Below are 22,244 nucleotides of genomic sequence, written 5' to 3'. Positions count from 1 at the left end.
AAGTACACCGTTGCGTATAGTCTTCGATGCGAGTGTTAGAACGGTAACCGGCCTTTCTCTGAATGATGTCTTGCATGTGGGACCTAAATTGCAGACGGATATTTTCTCTTTCTGGTTGTATTTTCGTCTTTTCGCGATAGCCTCAACAGCGGACAGTGAGATTCTGACTCAGGCTGAATGCAGTTTGGCAACAGTAATGGCGAAGAGGAATTCATGGAATTATTGGAGGCGGGTTCATGGATTACTGTTGCCAAACTGCAGTCAGCCTGAGTCAGAATCTCACGTGAAAGACGCCTCTCCAATGATCAGACGGTTTTGGACGACCCAACCTTTGAGTCTTGTTCATTGTCCATAATAATTATTCGCAAGGTCATTATTTGCTAAATCCTTATTAGAAAATTTGAGAGATTGTAATTCACTTCTCAATTCGCTAGTTTCATCAGATAAATTTTGCACAGTCAAGAACACCATTCTTTAATTGTGGCTAGAGTAGACATCTTCATCGAAATTTGCCATAATTTTAGCTACTAAACCATCCAGTGATACCTTGAATTTTGCTGGTCTGAACGCTTTTTTCTAGGTCGAGAGCCAACTTCAGGAGAAATTGTAGATCGTTCAGGTTTTTTAGAAGTATAGATGGCGAGAATTGAGAGTCTATAACTTCTTGCATTTAATATACTATATATAGAAGACCACCAGAAAACAACAACCACTTGTTTAAATCACTAAATTCAACTTTCAAATACTTTTCATTAATATTATAGACTATGGTTATTAAAGTTGAAGCAAGTATCGCACGACAACGATAGGTCTTTCAGATCGATAAGCCGGCACTTCATCCCTTATATAGTACTAATTGAAAACGTCTATTCCAGTGAAAATTTGTGGATTTCCAGTCTATATAGTCTATATATAGTCTAGAGTTTCTAGAACCCAATTTTTCACAGTTTCTAGAACACACAATCCAATTGTTCACTACCTACTTGTTCTATTCCATCCATTTACATTTACACAAAAACACATTCTATTACTTTAAAAAGACGCAAATCAATCATTACACAATAAAAGTTGATTTTGGAAGATGTAAGCGCCATATCAAGAGTTGAAAGACAGATAGTAGTTGACAAGGGGGGAGTGAAGGGAGAGCGCCATGCCTCCCCCTTATCAAAACACCGGTCAACATGTTTACAGCTAGCAACGACCAACGACGCTCAGTCCGACTCTGAGCATCGCACCGTTCAGACGCAAACTCCCAGCCAACTCACTCACCACTCACTCACTCACCACTCACCGAGTTGACAGATTTGCTCCCTCATCCGGTTGGTGTCAAGCACCGAAGGGGGACATCCTCTCCACTGACTGCTCTCGGCTCGATTGTAGCAGCAGCAGAGACTGCCGACAGAGTCGACGGTAATTTGAAGGGTCGCGGATGAAGTGCTTCGATAATCGCGTTTCACAAACAATTGGTTATTTATCTAATCATAAAAGAGTAGTCTGAAGAATAGTGATGGTGACTCGTAAGGATACTATCCAGTGTTTTGGAATTTGACAATTTTCGGCCAAGTTTAAACTTCAATTCAATAAAGTTTATAAACTGGACATTATTTATTGTTTGTGCTCTATTCAAGGAGATTTCATTTGTGTTATGATTCATAAGTGGATGCGACTTATATTTCATAATCATATAGAGTTCAAAGACGCTTGAACTTATAGAGTATATATAACTCTATATAGAGTTATATAGATGCTTCGAATTTATCGAGTAAGGTTTGTTCGGCGAAAGCGTTGAGAAAAGTAACATTGGAGGTCGGAAGGCCAATGCTTATAGAATTAGCTGAGAAAAACGTTTGCTATAGTTCATTATAGGTGAGTGAGCTTCATTGAGTATGATAGTTTGATCATAGAGCTCCGCTAATCTTTGCATCAAAATGTTCCGAATTGAGAGAGCCTCCTTGATGATTTTATGATCAGGTTGTTTCAATTTACATCGTATGGTTCTTGGTTGATTCTCAAAAAACATTGATGTTTTTTGGAAAAAAATATATCTTTTTTCAGTGATGATTCGTTTAGGGTTCTAGCCAACAATTAAATAGACTTTCTATCATAATAACAATACTACAAAAACTAAACACTTGAACAATTTTATCTCTTCAATAGGGGAGTGAGTTGCTATCATTCACATGATAAACTGTAGGCCTACATTAAAATAAACATAAATCTAGTGAAATGAGCTAATATTGGCGCAAAGGGCAATATTCGAGTAAAAGGCAGAATATTCGTATAAAATAAATTTGAAGAGAGTTCAACCTGATGATAAAAGTGATTAATTGAAGTTCAGTTCGATTGAAGCTCAATCGTATTTCCAGCTTCCCAATTCTAGATATCTTCCAATATTCACCTTACACCCTTGAAATAAATTAACTTGAGTTGTAGAATATTGAAAGCATGATTTGAAGCTCTTATCAAGTAATTAGTTGGATGAAACAGTGAAGTGAGATTTTAGTTAGATTATTCTTCCACCTACGGCTCTACAATAAAAATCAAATTTTGAGCAGAAGTAGAAAGAAAAAAAAAGATGAAACCAGAAGGATTGGAAAGTTGCGAATTTCAAGCTGTTTGATAACAAACTGGTCTGCAATTTTTTCTCCCCGAATTGACCGACAACTTTTGCTCTTTGAATTGCAACATCGCTTCACTATTCACGGTTTAAGAATGATAGACCCAATGCTTTTCACACCAGCCACCTACTGCCACACACACTAATGTTCTCATTGGAGTGAGTGGATTGAAATAGAAATGCAGTGTTTATTGAAATGTTATCACCAATTGAATTGGAGTGGGAATAATGATACAAAAACGTTCAACTACTGTACAAAATCCCTATTGCGAGTGTGATTTCTCAATCGATTTAGCAAAGGCAGAAGATTATCGGTGGCATTATCTGTTTTCTCATCTTATACATTAGAATTAAAATTTTCCTATTCACTGTGTAACAATGTGCGACGAAGAATTGATCGATATGGCGTCAGCCTCACTTTTGGAATCTAATTGTGATTTGTGCGGATCGAGTAAGGCTCGATGTACTCATAATAACCTCAAAAAAGCTCGCATACAAGCGACCAAGGAGGGCACTTCGGGATCTGCGCGGTCACCAGTTATCGTCATCGGTGGGCGGACATCCATGGTAGATGACGATGATGATGATAACGATGATCTCGTGGATGATTCCGATTATATTGAAGGTAGGAAGCTTCTTATATTGATATGGTATTAATATGGTACACATTATAATAGAATAAACTCAATATGATAAACAACAATAACAGCAATAGTTTTATGTCATATGCAACATGGATGCATGCTCTACTGTAGATCTAGGTCTTTGGGAACCTTAAAAAACTCATTGATGAATTTCAATGTGATTGGAGGATGTAAATCATATTTATTATTCATCAATTATTGTATTTATTGTTATACAGAAGTATACATTAATTTATTGTTGCACAGAAAGTATACATAGATTGTTATTATTGTACAGGAATCATGTGAACTGTCGATAGATGAATTTGTGAATTCGATTACTATAATCATGGCATAATATTGTTGACCTAGACTAATCACTAGCCGGGATCAATGTTTGATCAGTTCTGTGCTGATGAAGTAAGATCAGATGATCAGTTGATTTTAATGAAAACGACTCCAAATTGACGGAGCCACTGATTAAATATTATTATTATTAGTGTCACAAGAATACAGTATTCGAGTGAGCTGATATCAATTGATGCGGAATGATGGTAATTTATTCAACCCACCAAGTACATAAACAATAAGGGTCTTATTTTCATCCCTGGATTGTTGGTGATTTTATAATTTGTGAAAAAATATCACATTATTCTAATAAAAATAGCAATAATGCATTTTCAACTCTAACGTGATTTGAATAATCAAGGAAATTATTTGCTTATAATTGGAGGAGCTACAGCACTCCAACAGCACTATTATGATGTGGAATAAGGAATTTTTTACTTGTGTGCTAAGATTAGGAGTGGAATAAAACGAACTGTCACTCATGCAAGTAAATAGCTCGGTGCATGATGTTTGGAATTATTTCAGTGTTAACAATTCATTTGAAATTATTATTGAGGTGGCCAGTTGATGGATGCGGTTTTCTGCACACATGATACCGGTGTGAAGTATCAAATGATAAGCCGGCTCATATGCATGCAGCTGCTGCGAAACGAAACTCGAGCTCGAGACGCCTGCAATTACTGGCGTCATAGAAGATGTCGTCACTGTCAAATGATATTCTCTTCTCTTAGAAGACGACGACAAAGATAACTCTGCGGAACTGGTTCTGGGTTCTGGTAAATACTCTGTGGAAAAATGATTGAGAAACTAGTTTCCAAATGAGTCATTAGCTCAAATTCAATAAAATTTATCAGAAATATGTAATTAAAATAATGTTCTTTCAAGTTACCGATTGATTTTAATTCATGGATAATTTACCTTAATGGATTAATGAAATAGGGAAGATTATATTTTTATGTTCATTTATCGGTTTGTGACTGTAGGTACTTTTTTAAAAGAGGAGAAAAAAGTTATAATCCGTGTTTAAGAATAAAGAAAATACTGGGGCGATGTGGAAAGAGGGGAGTAATGAAATTGATTATTATTGTCTATTTGAGTATTACTATTATTGACTCTCGTGAATCCTGAGTTATAACTGAATGATGAATGAGGTGATCTTTTGGTCGGAGAAGAACAGAAGATAAATTTTATTCTAGATACCCTTGGTTTTTGAAGAATCAATAACATAATAATGATCCATATAATGATGGACTTCTGAGTGGAAAACATTCAAGTTTTCTGTACAGGAATTCAAAACGAAATGTTATAATTCTGAATGGTGCAGTTGTACACATTTTCGATGATGCTCTGTAATATTATTCATAAACACTTTGATTCAAACACATTTATTTCGAATTTCTGCTCAAATTTACTCCAATAAATTACCCTCTCGATAATTCTGATTACATTCATAATAAGCTGAGCTGAAAAATTGATGTGAATAATTCTTCATCCAATGATTCCAATTCACAGATTCAGACATCACTTCTCCGCAGTAATTCGCTGGTTCATGGGAAATTCCCTCCCTATTAAAATCTTTAAAATATTAATGAGGTTTTTGATAAGTTAGAAAAGAGTACCATCGTCTTTTTTACAAACAAATTATTTGATCTTCCTTATGCTAAAACTTAGCTTTAGCATACCATCACCTACCCGCAATATTCGCTTCGACAACAGTTTCGTGAGAATGCTTTCAAGAATCTCATAATCATGAGGATTTGAAACTTCGCAGGATCATTACTCAAACGAAACGATAGAAGAGAATATGAATTAATGTTTATATTATAGAGATTTTAAAGATAATATATTGCAATATTTCAAGAGTGTATTAACTTGTTACAGATTGAATTAGAGTATAGTTTAGTATATGAGGAAATGTTTGTGATATTGGTAGTTCAATCTGATGATTACACTTCTTCGAATTAGTGAATGATTGAAAATCTGCCACATAAAAGGAGATGACATTCCATCAAAACCGTTTTGTGATTAACACTATTAAAGAATGAAAACGATCTATGTCTACTATGAGACCTTTTGTTCGCAGTTCTATGGATAATCAAATCCCACGACGAAAAAAAAATGCCAAAATATGATAGTGATTTTCATGGTCTATTGTGAGCCAACATAATAACAGGCACGGTTGCTGGCATATTTGACAACGCCTATGATATTTTTTTTATAAAAACCTTCACACAGAACTGAAATAGGTTTGCGCACTACATATCTGATATCAATGGTCAAACAGTCATGACATCATTTGCAATTTGCTCCTAACTAATCTTGTATTCTGGTGAACAATCGATGTTTTAATTAAGTGAGAATCAGTGGGCGAGCCGAGGTGGGGTGAAGTCTGCTGGAAATTCATAATATACAGTTCATTACAGGCCCACGCACAATGTTTTTCAATGATCACACATAACAAATGAGTGGATAGACGCTTTTATAAACAGTGCTAATGTGACCAACTTCATGGAATATTTTATGGTACGTTAGTTGTTCAATCACGATTATCATGATTCTCGTCAATTTGATTCAGAAAATCGGGAATGATAATTATGACTAAGAATTCTGTGACCTGCCTTGCTCAGGTAATACAGACCTAACAGTTTTCAAAAATGAAACTTGTTATATTGTTGTAACCAATTGGATCAGCATCAGTGATCGATCAGCGTTTATTAAGAAAACACTATTTCCCAATAAGTGAACTAAAAAAGCAAAATCCAAACATCTGGAAATATGAATCTTGAGAATGTAATCTAGAGTGGATTTAAAATACTCAAATAATCCCACATCAACTCACCATCTAGAACTTATTTCATAAAAACATATCTACTCGTATTTCGGTGAAATGTTTGTATATTAATAAGAAATAATTAATAGGGTATTTATGGATTACGAAGCAGCAGCGGTCCCAAAGAGTCTTCCTTGCATAGATTTTCTTCTCTTCATTCTTCATTCTTCATTCATACTAATAAACTGAATGAATGCAGGATGTACCCTGTACTGGTTTGTTAACTCAGGTTTACAGAAGAGATTGCTTGTTTGACATTCCAGCTCCATCTTCCCTATTTTCATATGAGATTACATTACCCACCAGAAAACTGTGTTGCACAGTGGATGAAAAGCTCAAGAGTTTGTTTGTAAGGCGACGTAAGACAAGATAAGTACTGCAGAGCATATAGGGGAAAACGCCAACTCATACAGTAAACAGAATACTTTTCACTCGTTCCGCTCATTTCTGTAAGCAAAGAAAAACTCTTCACTTCACTACTCTAGTTTATTGCGTATTCCAACGTGATCTCAGCAGCATCGCTACTACAAGTGAATGGCTCTCCTATGCTAGACAAAAGAGGATTCTCTGCCTTGAGAGGATTCCGACTCTCTTGTGTAGATAAAAGATTTCATAGCTAGAGAGATGTCAGTGATCCTCTTCATTGTGGGGACTGGCTGCTTCAAGCTGTACTTTGGATTCTGTATGCCTTTTTGTTGATTGCGAGTTCTGAAAGAGCTTGAGAAGTCGAAGTACTGTTGCTTTTTTGTCGTGAGTCTATTTGTTACAACATCATATTTTCATTCTGCTTGATTATCCGTTAACTACACACATAACCGTACACATTATGGGTAGATCCACCAACACAAGATATACAGTAACGTTGATTCACAATAAGATTGATGATCGGAGATTTCGTTCGGTTTGAAGGTAGCAAAAACTGCACAAATAATTCTTGGAATTGTATTAACATTGATTAACATTTCTGACTACGATATTCTCTGTCAATGAACATTATAATATCCGGACTCCTATAATCATCAATTATTACTTTACATAATACATAAACTCTACAATCTATATATATATAAAAGCGAAATGGCACTCACTCACTGACTTACTGACTGACTGACTGACTCACTCACTCACTCACTCACTCACTCACTCGCAGAACTAAAAATCTACCAGACCAAAAACGTTCAAATTTGGTAGGTATGTTCAGTTGGCCCTTTAGATGCGCACTAAGAAATCTTTTGGCAATATTTTAACTCTAAGGGTTGTTTTTAAGGTTTTAAAGTTCGTCTTTTAGCATGTATATTCTTCTTCTCTCAATCTCTTAATTATAATTGAAATTTCCATAAATCATATGTTACTATAGAACTATAATCTAGATAGGGTACCTCTTCGAAACAGTTGTTAACTGGCAACTAAATTAATAATTTTGTCAGGTTGGCATTAAGTTCGAGTTGACTTTGTTAGGTTGGCACAAAGTTGAAGATTTAAATGCATTTATCGCGGAAAAATTGATTGGGCACTGCTACTTCAATCCTGGGAATATTATATTACTAGCCGTCAGGCTCGCTTCGCTCGCCATATCCGTTTAGCCAGACGTTTAGTCTGGACCCCCGACTGGATTGTCCTAACATATGATAGAAATGCTCAAATGAAAAATGCAGGCGAGCGAAGCGAGCCTGCTGTCTCACTCTTGGACGGTCCAGTCGGGGGTCCAGGGGGCGGAGCCCCCTGGCTAGACGGATATGGCGAACGAAGCGAGCCTGACGGCTAGTTCAATATAAAATTACATTAGGCCTATATTAGCAGTATGATATCTCACAAAATATCATTTTACACACTATATACACAAAGATGAAATATTTAAGTCAACTCACGACTAAATAATAAACTAATTCAATTATTAACAACAAAGAGTATTATTTGAAACATATAAACGTGCTTGATTCTCTTGTTAGCCGATAAGTATTCTACTTAATTGAATAGACTTAGAACGTTGTCAAAAATCCACTTTAATTAAATAAAAATTAATATTTTACAGGAGCATGCTTTTGTGTGTGCTCACACATCATAGCTGTAGGTATTCTACTTAATATAAATGTATTTCAGGATCGATTTTAGAATTATTATTCTCCATTGCTAAGAACAACTTCGAAACTAGACAACTAAATCACTAATGGTGAATCAATCATTGAACACTCCCACATCCTCACTAGATCTAAACATTTTATCTGAAGCATTTCACAAGATATTATGCAGCTTTGAATATAGAAATTGGCCATTTTTTGTGTGTGGGAATATGGGCTTAAGTACACTCAACAATAAAATTCCCATTTATCGACCGAATTTTACTTGTGATGCATGATTTCGAACCGCCTTGACTAGACAAGAAGAATAAAATGTAGCACGATGAGATTAGATGATGTGTCAGAAGTTATAAGTGTTTGAATGTTTGATCCTTGAGGTGTCCTTAAAACTCAAAATGATTCAACAGGAACCCTCTATTATATCCCTCTGCAGAAGAAAAAATATTTTGTAATATTACTCTACAATGGAATATCTCTTGATTTATCACAAAAGAATATGATGTGTCAACATTAAGCAACAATTTCCTCGTTATCTCAATCCAACAGCAATCTTCAAGCTATGTGAATGACAAAATGTATTTTTTCCAAGACAGCAATAAAAGTTGATTTCTCAAGATCAGTTGCTGCTTCGAGATGAAACACGTTTCTGAAGTATTATTGTTTGTCAATAAATCTTGATACTCCAGCACGCAATATTCAGTTTGCTTCAATCGCAAGTAATACTATTATATCACAACTACAGGAGAAATATCCTGAAATCAATATGGAAGATGGAATCCAATAAATAAATTGTAGAGAGCTAGGAGACTAGAAGTGTCTTTCTACTTAGTCCAGTCGCTATATACATTGGAACTTGCAATTTATATTGTAGTTTTGATCTTTTAATATATTATTTGGATACATGAGAGAAGGCCAGAACCAAATTCTCCATGCAAAGTTTTCTTGTGCTACATACAGGCTGGCCTAAAAACCTCGTATTTTCGGTTCATTTTCCAGTTTTCAGCTATTTCCGCCAAATCCAGTGATAGGATAGAAGAATTTGCTCTAGCCTTTTCTTCACATTATGAAATTCTGAATGGAATGAGATCAGTCGGAACTCTCTATCTCCAATGAATACTGAGTAATTATTTTTCAAAAATGAGTGAAATGTCAAGAAAAAAATCAATTTAATTTTTGTGCAGTTGAGAAGTTGATATTGTAGTAATTACTCATATTTAATGAAAAAAACTAAGAAATTGTCAAAAAACCACAGCTTTATTGATACTTATAGAAAGACTGGTTTCGGTTATTACACCATTGCCAATCAATAAATCTGTGACTTTTTGGTAATTTCTTAGTCTTTTTCATTTTAAATCAATCTAGATGATATTTAGTATTTGATCAACAATATAATTATCCCGATTGTTACAATCTAGATGTGAAATTCAAATCCCACTGGGCATAATTTTGTGCTCTACAATCTGAGATTAGGTAGAGCGCTCTATCTCATGTAGATTTCCAGGTACACCTGACAACAATACTCCTTGTATTGTGAAAAACACTTAATTTTCAGCTTCAACTATCATCAACATCTAATTGTCCTCACAGTGATATTCTGCACAATGATATAAGTTAATGATATTATGTTCTATGAGAATCACCCGTTAGATGCACTTCATTTCAGTATTTTCTAGTGGAGAGGCGCGCTTAAGGCTGTGCAAAGGCTAAAAATAAACTTTCTACTGGTGATATTTTTCAAAGTTTTTCGATTCATAAATTATATAAAGCTATCAAAAAGAAAAAGTTTTCTCAGGAAAACAATTTTTTCCGATCATTACTTTTTGAGATATGAGCGCCTAAAGTTTACATTTTTGGGACAGAACATTTCAAGTTCGGTAAGAGATGAATCCATGAGATTTGGAGGATAGATTCTTCATGGTATTGTTGATCTAGTGAAACAAAACGTTTCTGAAAATATCAATTTTTGAGAAAGTTATTCAATTTACCAAAAATGACCGAAAATAACTAGACTAAAAGTTGAGCTGAAAAAAATGTTTTCCTTTTTGATAGCTTGATAGTATACAAATAATATATTAAAAGATCAAAACTACAATATAAATTGCAAGTTCCAATGTATATAGCGACTGGACTAAGTAGAAAGACACTTCTAGTCTCCTAGCTCTCTACAATTTATTTATTGGATTCCATCTTCCATATTGATTTCAGGATATTTCTCCTGTAGTTGTGATGATATAAGTTAATGTATATAAGTTAATGTATATGTGTTAATGTATGTATGTGTAAGTTAATGTAAGTTAATAGTATTACTTGCGATTGAAGCAAACTGAATATTGCGTGCTGGAGTATCAAGATTTATTGACAAACAATAATACTTCAGAAACGTGTTTCATCTCGAAGCAGCAACTGATCTTGAGAAATCAACTTTTATTGCTGTCTTGGAAAAAATACATTTTGTCATTCACATAGCTTGAAGATTGCTGTTGGATTGAGATAACGAGGAAATTGTTGCTTAATGTTGACACATCATATTCTTTTGTGATAAATCAAGAGATATTCCATTGTAGAGTAATATTACAAAATATTTTTTCTTCTGCAGAGGGATATAATAGAGGGTTCCTGTTGAATCATTTTGAGTTTCTATGATTATCTACAAGTACAACATTTGATTTTGTAATAAACATAACAGAAATATAAATTTGACCTATAGAGGAAAACACAAGAACGTCATCTGAATTTTCCACATGATTGTACACTATCAAAACTCTTTTGTTTTTAATTATATAAGATTTTAGCGATTGAGATTCGAATTCGAGAATACGAAGTGTTATTTTATCCCACTTATAATGAGACAATACTTTTTAATAGGCCAACTGACTTCGAAATCACTCTTCCCTGGTTGATAGAATCTAGGTTATTCAATTGCTGCGTTTATACCAAAATTATTAACAAAATGTTTATTTCTCCGTCCTTGAAAATTCTATTAGATAGAGCATAACTTATCATACACATGATGAACATTTTTGTGATTTCAAGTTTCGTTCAATCTAATAGAATAGAAGGACGGAAAATTGACATTTTGTTAATAATTTTGGTGTAAACGCAGATTTAATACGACATTGTAGTTGGAAAATATTAAGATCTTGAGAATCAGAATTTCTTAAATATTGCACAGTGTACCGTATATCAACACTGATGGAATTTACTTTGACATCAATGTGATTGTTATCTGTATTCACAATGATCAAGTATGATTTATATTTATTCGTTTCTACAAGTTGTAGACCTTACCATCAATTAAATAAATATATCGGTGAACTTAGTTATCTCAAATTAAGTATATTCGGAATATACTGTTGAGAAGAAATACGTTATGTGAAAAGTTATTTTGTAAAGTGGATAATTAGTATATCATTACTATATCACTAGCAGTCCAGCGCACAGAAAAATGTAAAGAATTTACTGAAATTCCCTTGGAAAACGTTTGTTGTCGACCTTCGAAAAAGTTGAATCATGCCCTCTCTAACCACTTGAACTGGAAGATGCTGCAGTTTCCAGTGAAGCATTCAACGAAATGAATGCAATAACAGAAAAACTTCTATAATAGAAGTTTCACAATAAATCCTATATCGCTAGCCTTCTGTAGATTGTTTATTCCGTAGCTAAAGATACCCAAACTTCTCGACTTTATATATTGGTCCCATACATTTGCTGACTGGTCAATAACAATGAATGAAATAGATTGAAGAGCCGATTGATAGATACTGAGTCATAAAGAGTGATAAATTTGATGTATTCTAATTTGAAATAACATTTATATTTCTTGATGCTTTTATGGCGAATATTGTGGTTCAATTTCGGCAAAATATCACTAGACACGATATGAGTGAATTTAAGATGATATAATATCGAATGAATGCAGCCCAATCTGTCATTTCCTTGCTGACTTGCACTTGTTGAGAACTTTAGCGGCTTCTGCTGGTCAAGGATTGTTCCAATAGGATCTAATGGAGTTTGATGAAATAACTGCACGACAAGATTTAGACAGATTGTTGCGTGAGTATATCTGCGTATACCAACAACTCCAGGCAATTATATATTAATGTCGAAGGGTGTTTTTACTTTCCGATTCTTACCTGATGAATATTTTGCGTTGAGAAATGTATATGGCTACTATATATTATAAGATTGTTAGAATTAAATCTTACTATTGAGTATATACTTATTTTATAAGTATATACTTACTTTATTATATATATATATACTTATTGATAACTGAAATTTGATTTGAATCCCACTCCATGACATAATACAGAGCTCATTTCTAATCGAAAGTTTCTTTATATTATATTCTGTACATCTCAATAGAGATGAGTGTAACAAATTTAAAGTAAAGTAAAAATGTTAGTTGCTTTCGAATTCTTATTGGTAGCATTGTAATTGATACACCCTCACCCTCATAGATTTCTTGACACCTTGACTCGTGACGATATATAGGAGAAGACATGGATCAGGGACAAAAACACATATCTCTGTTGAATCTCCTGAAAACTGACCTGGAACTTGAGAAACCCTGAAATCTATGATTGAGCGTATCGAGAAAATTCGATGACATCTCAAATAGCTGGATATCACAGGAAATGGAAAAGTTGACATTGATTGAGAATGTGGACCTGACCAGTGTTTCTTCTATTCCGTCACGTACCAGGAAAGATTGCAGCAGACATTTTTGATCAAACATGGAAACTGAAATCACAAGCTTTCAGCGATTTTTTGGGAATCCCCAATCAAGGAAACAGGAAGATTTGAAAAACGTATTCTTGGTTGATATTAAAAAGGATTAGAGACGCCAATAAGAAGTAATAGTCTATTAATTTGTTTCGATTGCTCATCATCAATTTGCAAATTGATTTGCTTAAATTTTCTCATCAGAACATTGTATGAAACTAAGAAATGTTCAAGAATATTTGGAAATCAAGCAACAAGTAAATGATCAGAAACTAATCAGAACTATTCAAGATACAATTTGCAATACGAACTATTCTGATGTGATATGAATATGATACTTTATAGACAACCATATCCCAAAGTTTGTTTGGCTAGGTCCATTATAGCTTTCTATTTCATGGACCACTAGGTCCATAGGAGCTTTCTCGAAAATCCTTCTTGATTATGATACTGAATGAATGACTCAGTTTTGTGAATAGACCATACTTCACCTATATTATTATAATTAAGCGTAATTACCTCTTTCTCTTGCCCGATAAGAATCAACAATCATATTCAATGATTATTCACATGGATTAGTCATTCAGTTCTTCCAGAACAGCATAACTCTACATAATGCCGGGTCTACACGACAACGATATTTGCGCAAGCTTGGCTCAAAGCCAAGTCTGCCAAATCTGCTCTGGCTTTGAGCCAAGTTTGCTCAAACCTCTGTTCACACGACACCAACTTTAACACAAACCTGTATTATAAACTAAACCATATATAAATTCAATATGAAGTCTTTGAAGTGTTTTTAAACTTGAGATACTAATAGTAACTCAAGCCTCCTCCTCCTCCTCCTACTCCTCCTCCACCACCTCCTCCACCACCCCACCTCGACCACCTCCTCCACCACCTCCTCGACCTCCTCCTTCACCACCACTTCCTCTTCCTCCACCTACTCCTCCTCCGCCACCTCCTCCTCACCCTACTCTTCCTCATCCTCCAACTATTCCTCCTCAAATACTCCACCTTCTCCTCTTCCTCCTCCTCCTCTTCCTACTACTCCTCCTCCTCCTCCACCTACTCCTCCTCCACCTACTCCTCCTCCTCCTACATCTATTCCTACTCCACCGCAACTATTTCACCTCCTCTTACTCCTAATCCTCCTCCTCCTCTTCCTCTTCCTCCACCTCCTCATCCTCTTCTCCTCATCCACCTACTCCTCCAACTTGTAATGGTCCCATTACAAGGTAGTTGATTTATTTAAAGTTCCCGTTGAAGCCATCTGGGTTTTCTCCCTTTTAACTCATTGTGGGAAATTTTCTTTAAATTTGTTGCCAGTCTGCCTTGCCGACTGCTTTGATTGGTAGTTGAGGTTTCGCTCCAACTAAATAAACCTATCATATCCATTGTTTCATCTGTTTTATTGCCCATCATTTGATTGGTAAATAAGTTCCCTTTTACTGCTTTATCCCAATAAAGTTTGGTTTAACAAAGTTGTAGAGGGCGCTGGCTGTCTACCTTCCAGGCAGTCTAGAAAGCTCAGGAAGCCAGGCAGAGAGAATAGCTGGCTTCTGTTTTGGCTTGGGTGTTGTATTCTAACAAATGTAGCTATTTTGTGTTGTTAAAGAACAGTTTTCCTTTCTTTTAGCATTTAAATTTTGGCATTTTAACATGCCTAACTTATTTACCAAATTATCTCGTTCTCCTAGCTATTAATTTATGTCTCATTTGAGTAAATGCACTTCTTTGCAAACGTTTGACTATTGAACAAGCCAAGCTAACCAAATGCTTCTGTCACTTGTTTATTAAATCCGCAAAAGGTATGTACTAGCATAAGTATTTAATTATCATTTGTAATAATTATACCAAAAATGGGAACATTGATTTCCATAGACTCAAAACAAGTAGTAATAAGACCAATATAAGGTTGCATATTCAATGTACGACAGGTTAGATTGTAGGTTTGCAGGTTAGATCGTGTAATTAAGTGATCCAATGGATTCTCTGGACGAGAATAACAAATTTTACTACTAGAATAGGAAGTCAGGATGCAGAAATATTACTTTGTTTTCTGTTAAAAGTTATTTCATTTAAACATCGATAATTACTTCTGTTCAAAGTGGGGAGAGCTAATCTCCATAAATTTCAGATGACAATTATTCCAATAGTTATGTTGATAAAGAAATATTATAATTTTGATATTCCACTATTATTTGCCGTAGTACTAGTTGATTATAATTCAAGAGTGGCCAATACATAGGATGTAGGCTCCATGCTTAAGATAGAAATAACCGAAATGATTGTTATACAGTAGGTTAGGTGCGCAAAGCATAGTTTTGTTGCATGATTCAAAACTCTTTTTTGAACTCCTTAAAATTATTCCAATTGAAAATATTTGTTTTTGAATTCCTATTGTTAGAGGAGTAGAAACTATTGTAGATTGTTTATTATTTTAAGCGGTCCACGACATGGGGATTCACGATCTCGGCGTACTGTCCGACACTCCATGAGCTGGGCGACATTCTGATTCTGACGTCACGGACGATCTGTTGGACCACGGCTGTACAATGGCATAACCATCTAATTTTGCCGAATGCTGTTGAACTACCAGAGTTTGTTACTCCCAATTGGAAAGTTCGCCGAATCGAGGTAATATATCTCCAATTTTCCTACCAAACTGGAACAATCAGCGAATAGTGGGGGAAGTTATTCGTTTATCCTTGTCAGGTTGGGAATATAATAGTTTGTTCTCGATAATGAATTATTGTATTCCTTTCACTGTCCGTGTTGAGTCAGAAATGATCGAGCAGTGTATTTGAGGAACACTTGACCGCAACACTACTGGGGTGATGTTAGATGAACGAATTGGACTGCAACCTAATCGGAGATTCACTGATTTGTATTTGAATCTTAGGTAATCCAAGTATCCCTTGAATAGTAATTTCTTTTATCTTTTATTTTTGAACTTGCATTAATTCTTTTATTGGATATTGAGTAATACTTGGGTGGACTTGCTTATAATCTGTTTTGGATTATTTTCCTTGTATTCAAGATCAATGTTGATCTTTTGGGGATTTCAGTTACGTATTGGGTATCCTTGGATCTCCTAGATTCTTTCTTTTTGAGATTAATTTTTTTTTAATATATTGGTAATTTATCCACCAAATGAGCGTCAGTGAATTTTAGATTGATTAGACCCCTTTCCCTAGGTTAGAGGTGGTCGGGCTGGATTCTTTCAAGTGATGAATCAATAATACTGTTCACACAAACATTTCTTAAGTGTGACAGTAAGCTGTGCTGCTCTGCTATTTTGGTAACTATACCAAATTTCCAAATTCTATATTTTTCAGACATATCTTTTCAATATCCATATTTCCAAATTTATTACTTAATATATTTAATTGATTCATTGCTTGCCAAGCATGACAGCTTGACCGCCAGTCTAGCCTGAGGAATGTGGTTTGATTGTCGATCAATCACAGGTTAGGGTATTGTAGTCAGGTGTGGATAAATTTAAATTTCTGAGAGTGGAAATAATTTAATGCATCCATATTATCTTCATTTAGAGTATTGAGATAGACAATCATCATTGGTTATTTAGTATTGAAGATGCTTAGCATGGAAATGTTAATAATATTGACAGTACTGTTAGTTAATGTGCCTTACAAGATCTAAAAATTTAAGATAGAATCTTATACATGATAATTTTACTTTGTCTAATTTTGTACAATGTTGCATACCTTTTGTTGGATTCTGAGTTGAGTTTGAAGTATGAATTGAATTCAAGATATGAAGTGACTTTGAATTTGAACTTTAAAGACTTGGTCTTAAGACACAACGATTTTGGAATTTTCTATTTGCCATTAATATTTTTATTTTCTTTTCAATTTTTGTACTAGCTTGCTCTAGCTTGACAAGATGGAAACCAGCATCCCAAATATGTCCGGACAACCCTCAGATACCACCCGGGAAGTAAGGGATCAGACTGTACAGGGAACAGAATCCACAGAGTCCCCATCAAGTATGTTTTGGGAAGTAAAACATGAGATAGAGGAGAAAATAGCTTCAGGTGGGGGGATGAGAGGTTTGTTAGCTCAAGCTATTAACCCTAATCATTTAGTAAAGTTTCAGATTCAATTTGAACTTAGAACCATGGGAATCCCCGAGGAGGAAATTGAACCTTTGAGTGTAGATGATCTACGTAAGAAGTATAGAGAGGTGCGAAAAGAGCATGGGGAGGGGGAAAGACAGTTACATAGGTATAATCACTCTGACGACTCTGCCAAGTCTGAATTGAGTCAAATGGACAATATTATAGGATGGATAGAGGGCTGGTGTGCTAGTTTAAGTGGGGACATGGAGGCCGAGAATAGGAAGGAGGTTTTCCTCAAAAGTATGTCCAATGTGTCCCACTGCACAAATAGAATTATCCACTTGTTGACATTTGCCAGTTTTGAAAAGAAAGAGAGCTTGCTTTCAGATTTGGATCAACGTATAGGAAAAATACTAGGGATAGTTACATCATTGTCAAATTGGCAACCTGGACCTCCTAGCCGCAGAGCTTCACCAGTGCCGTATTCAACAGCCATGTCATCTCCAACGGTTCCTGAGGCTTCTGCAACTACTACTACTTTAGTGCTGCCTCCAACACAAAATTTGCAGAAAGTAGGCAGACCTGAAGTTTATATTCCTGTTGAGCCAGTTGGTCGTGCTCCTCTCAGGACAAATAATCCAAGGTTGACCTTGAACATTCCGCCTGCAGGTGCACATCAGTTCATGCCAGTGCAATCTAGTCAATTCAACTTTAATCCAGCAATTTCCACAGGTGTCCCTTGTTTAGACCCAAGTGCATCTTCACCTTTTGGAAGTTTGTACAACAAATTACAGAATCCAGTTGTGTCTTTATTGAAAGAGTTACCTGTCACTGATGGATTGACAGTTGAGACTTTATTGAAATTCTTGGGAGTGGCATTGAAAATTAGAAGGGAATTTGGTGTAAGTAATTTGCATTTATTTCAGCTGTTGCAACCTTTTGCGGTAGGGCCTTTAGGGGAACGTTTGAATTTTGCAATCAATTCAAACATCAGTTTTGACCAATTTCACAAAGGTATTTTACAATATTTCATTCCTCAATGCTTGTTATCGGCCATTGAGAGAGAACTTTTTTTATCGTTTACAGAGCTCACAGGAACCACTTTGCAGTTACATTGTTTCGATCAGGGAAGCTGCAAGTTTGCTCAGAATCAACTTATCTGAGACAGAAATAGTCCACACAATTTGTTCAGGCTTGAATCCTGCGGAAAGATCTCGTCTTATTTTCCAGGAAAGACCAACCACATTTCAAGCTTTAAATGAGATGAGTGTATTATCACAGAACCTGAGTTTTGCTGACAATGAGCGAGCCTATGTGGAGAGTTCGAGAATCGGTAGCGTCAGGCAGACCTCTACGGCTTATGGACACCGGGATAGGACCTGCTATGAATGTGGAAAGAGAGGTCACATTGCTATGAACTGTAGGTCAAAATCGGCACAACAACACGCTGGTACCTCCAACAATAAGCCTGATGTCAAGCAGCCTGGACCAAGCGCAGTTGGTGGAAGTGGAAAGGTAACTTGTTTTAATTGTAAGAAGGTAGGTCACTTTGCACGTGACTGTACATCAAAGAGGTCCTGACTAGTCAATGCTTGTCTTGATTAAAATTCCAACTATGAGTCCAAAAACAAATTGTTTACCAACTTGGAGGGATACAAGGGTAAACCCAGAAATAGAGTTATCTCTAAATATGGTCAGAGGAGCAGGCGTTTGGATAAGTGGCATCCTGCCAACCATAAGACTCATGAATGAAATCCTGCCTATAATTGTTTGTTTTTTGGGTTTAGGGGCTTTGGAAACACCAGCTTTGATTGATTCTGGTGCTGTTAGATCTATTATTTCTTCTTCTGTTCTGGATCAATTGTTAGCCAATGGTGACCACATGGTCTTCTCTGAAGAACATTCTGTCTGTACCACTGCAAATAAAAGCCCTCTTGTGTTGAGTAAGTCAGTCTCGATAAAAATCAGAATTGAAAACTTCACCTGGAATTTCAAATTTTTTATTGCCGAAAATGTTGCCTTTCCTGTCATTCTAGGGTGTGATTTTATTAAGTTTTCCCAGCTGATTCCTAATCTTTCCAACAATTCCTATTTCTTTGGCTTCAAACCACTGATTAAATTCAACTTTGTCACGGAGTGGAGATCTTTGTTGTCACCACTGATTGCATCTATTGGAGTCCTTGATAGTAACAGTCCCTTGTCACAGGATGAGCAGTCCGGTTTAGATAAGGTTCTTGGTGATTTCCAGGATGTATTATCCAAAAGATTGGGTAAAACAAACTTTTTGGAGTATAAAATCCGTTTGACCTCAACTGAGCCTGTACGTCGCCCTCCATATCAGCTGAACCCAATCAAAAGGGAGATTGTTGATCAAAAGGTAAAGAAAATGTTGGAGGAAGGAGTAATTGAGAAGGCTGTTTCCAATTATTCAAGTCCATGTTTTCTGGTACCCAAAGGAGATAAGAATGACTCAGACAGCGAATCATGGCGGTTAGTGGTGGATTATCGATTTCTAAACAAACGTATCTCGTTAGATTCTGTGCCTCTTCCTAACATTGAAAGTGCCTTTCACAACTTCAATGGAGCCAAATTCTTTTCTGTACTGGATTTAAATTCTGCTTATTATCAGGTTCCTCTGCATGAGTCCAGTAGGGACTACACAACATTTTGTACCATGAGGGCAACCTACAGATTCTGTCGTGTGCCATTTGGACTGGCAGTTGGTTCACAAATTTTGTCCAGTGTTCTGGATGAATTGTTTGAAGAAGAGAAATATAAATTTGTTTTTCATTATCTCGACGATATTGTCATCTATTCAAAAGATTTTTCAGATCATTTGTCTCACATCCGGATTGTGCTATCAAAATTGCGGCAAGCTGGATTCACCGTTAATCCTGACAAGGCTAGCTTTGGGAAAACCCAAATTTCTTTTCTGGGTCACATAATGAACGAACATGGAGTAGCTGTGGATCCAAGCAGGACTACTAGTATTCGAGATTTCCCTCCTCCTGAAAATCAAAAAGGAGTTGCTCGGTTCATTGGGATGGTTGCATATTATCACAAGTTTATCCCTCATTTTGCTGAGATTGCTGCACCCCTCAATGCATTGAGGAAGAAAAATGTCAAATTTGAGTGGACTGATATTCATCAGGAGGCTTTTCTCAAACTTAAGAAGGCCATTGCCAACCCACCTGTACTACGAACTGCCGACTTCACCAAACAGTTTGTCTTGCAGACTGACGCCAGTTCAACAGCGATTGCAGCAATTCTATCGCAGGAAACAGATGGCATCCTCCAACCTATTGCATATGCATCCAAGAAGTTGACACCTAATGAGACACGTTACAGCACCTATGAATTGGAGTGTTTGGCCGCTATTTTTGGGATGGAGAAGTTCAAAGTCTACTTGCAACATGCCAAGTTTAAGTTGCTTACAGACAATTCTGCTCTGTCTTGGGTTCTCAACAACCCCAAAGGTGGTCGTATTGGTCGTTGGGTATTAAGAATTTTATCGTTTCAATTTGAAACAGTTCATGTTGCAGGAAAATCAAATGTCTGTGCTGATTCTTTGTCCCGCATGTTTCAAGATGAGGAGGAACCTCTTGATTTGTCTCCTTCGGCTCAGGAAATAGAACCTCTCTTTTGTTTTGTTAACAATTTGAAACTGTCGGATTTTCCCCTTGTCTTTTCTGAAATCAAACATCATCAGGAGAATGATGCATTTTGTAAAGAGGTAATCGACAAGATAATCAACAATGAAGACCAATTTCCTTATTCATTGAGTAAGGGTGTACTTGTTGTCAAATCACGGAACTCTGATGACAAAAAGGTGGTAGTACCCAGGATTTTAATACCCCTGGTTTTCAAATACTTCCATGAAAGTGCTCTAGGTGGGCATTTAGGAATTTTCAAAACCACAAACAAGGTTCTTGAAAAATTTTTCTGGCCTGGGGTCAGAAATGACATTTGTCGCTTGGTGAAATCATGTCATGTGTGTGAGAAAAGCAAACCTGCTAGACAACACAATTTTGGGTTCCTCTCATCCAAGGTGGTCACAAAACCTCTGGAACGATTTTATTGTGATCTGGTGGGTCCTCTAATTAGAACTCCTGAGGGTTATACTCAAATCTTGTCTTGTGTAGACTCCTTCAGCAAATTTTGTTGGTTAATACCATTGAGGAAGGGAAATACTGCCTCTATTGTTAAAGCATTGAAAGGAATATTCTTGAATTTCTCAGTTCCCAAAAATCTGGTTACTGACAACGCACCAGCATTCACCTCTAATGCTTTCAAGAACTTCTGTTTTCAGCTGGGCATCCAACAGGTCACTACTTCACCATATTACCCTGCCCCTAACATGTCCGAACGGGTAAATCGAAACCTGAAGAGTGCTTTGATAGCTTTCCATGCGGAGGCTCAACACAAATGGAGTGATAGTCTAGAGTGGTTAAGCCTAGCTTTCAACTTAGCTGAACATGAAAGTACCGGGTGCACACCATTCTCTCTCATGTTTCGACATGCTCCCAATCATCCCTTGACCAATGCGTGGGGAATCGACGAAATACTTCCTGAAACCGTGGAGCCTGGCACCTTGCAGATCTGGCGTAAAGCGCGGAAAAATTTGTTGAAAGCGCATACCCGAATGGCAGAGCAATACAACAAACGTCGAGTAGCAGTCCCATTTCAGATAGGTGATTTAGTGCTCGTGCAATCACATGTTCTGTCTAGTGCTGCTAACAGAGTGATGAGTAAGCTTAGTTATCGGTTCAAAGGACCATATCTGATTAAGAAGTTTTTGACACCAGTTACTGCAGCTTTGCATGATCCTGAAACAGGAGTCTATATGCAGAAAGCACATGTATCTCAACTAAAGAAGTACACTGAATAACTTGTTTCTTATCCGTGAGGGGAAACTTGTTCAGTAGAGCTGACTTGTCTTCTT

At 36.2% G+C, this 22,244-nt stretch overlaps 1 protein-coding gene across 2 annotated transcripts in view; it reads left to right on the top strand.

The window, feature by feature from the left end:
- The first annotated feature begins 1,212 nt into the window (after nucleotides 1-1,212).
- LOC111050196 (organic cation transporter protein) overlaps nucleotides 1,213-22,244 on the top strand; it is a 293,656-nt gene continuing 272,624 nt past the window's right edge. For both annotated transcript variants that reach the window (XR_005571820.1, XM_039432639.1), the window contains exon 1: nucleotides 1,213-3,242. Coding sequence is in view for 1 of the 2 variants with exons in the window: in XM_039432639.1 (XP_039288573.1) it covers nucleotides 2,996-3,242 (247 nt within the window). In the remaining variant the exon portion in view is untranslated. The remainder of the gene's footprint in view (nucleotides 3,243-22,244) is intronic.

This window comes from Nilaparvata lugens, chromosome 7 (assembly GCF_014356525.2).
Source record: "Nilaparvata lugens isolate BPH chromosome 7, ASM1435652v1, whole genome shotgun sequence".
NCBI classification, from domain to species: domain Eukaryota; kingdom Metazoa; phylum Arthropoda; class Insecta; order Hemiptera; family Delphacidae; genus Nilaparvata; species Nilaparvata lugens.
The sequence above is the reverse complement of the archived record's forward strand: the minus strand, read 5'-3'. Positions and strand labels throughout refer to the sequence as shown.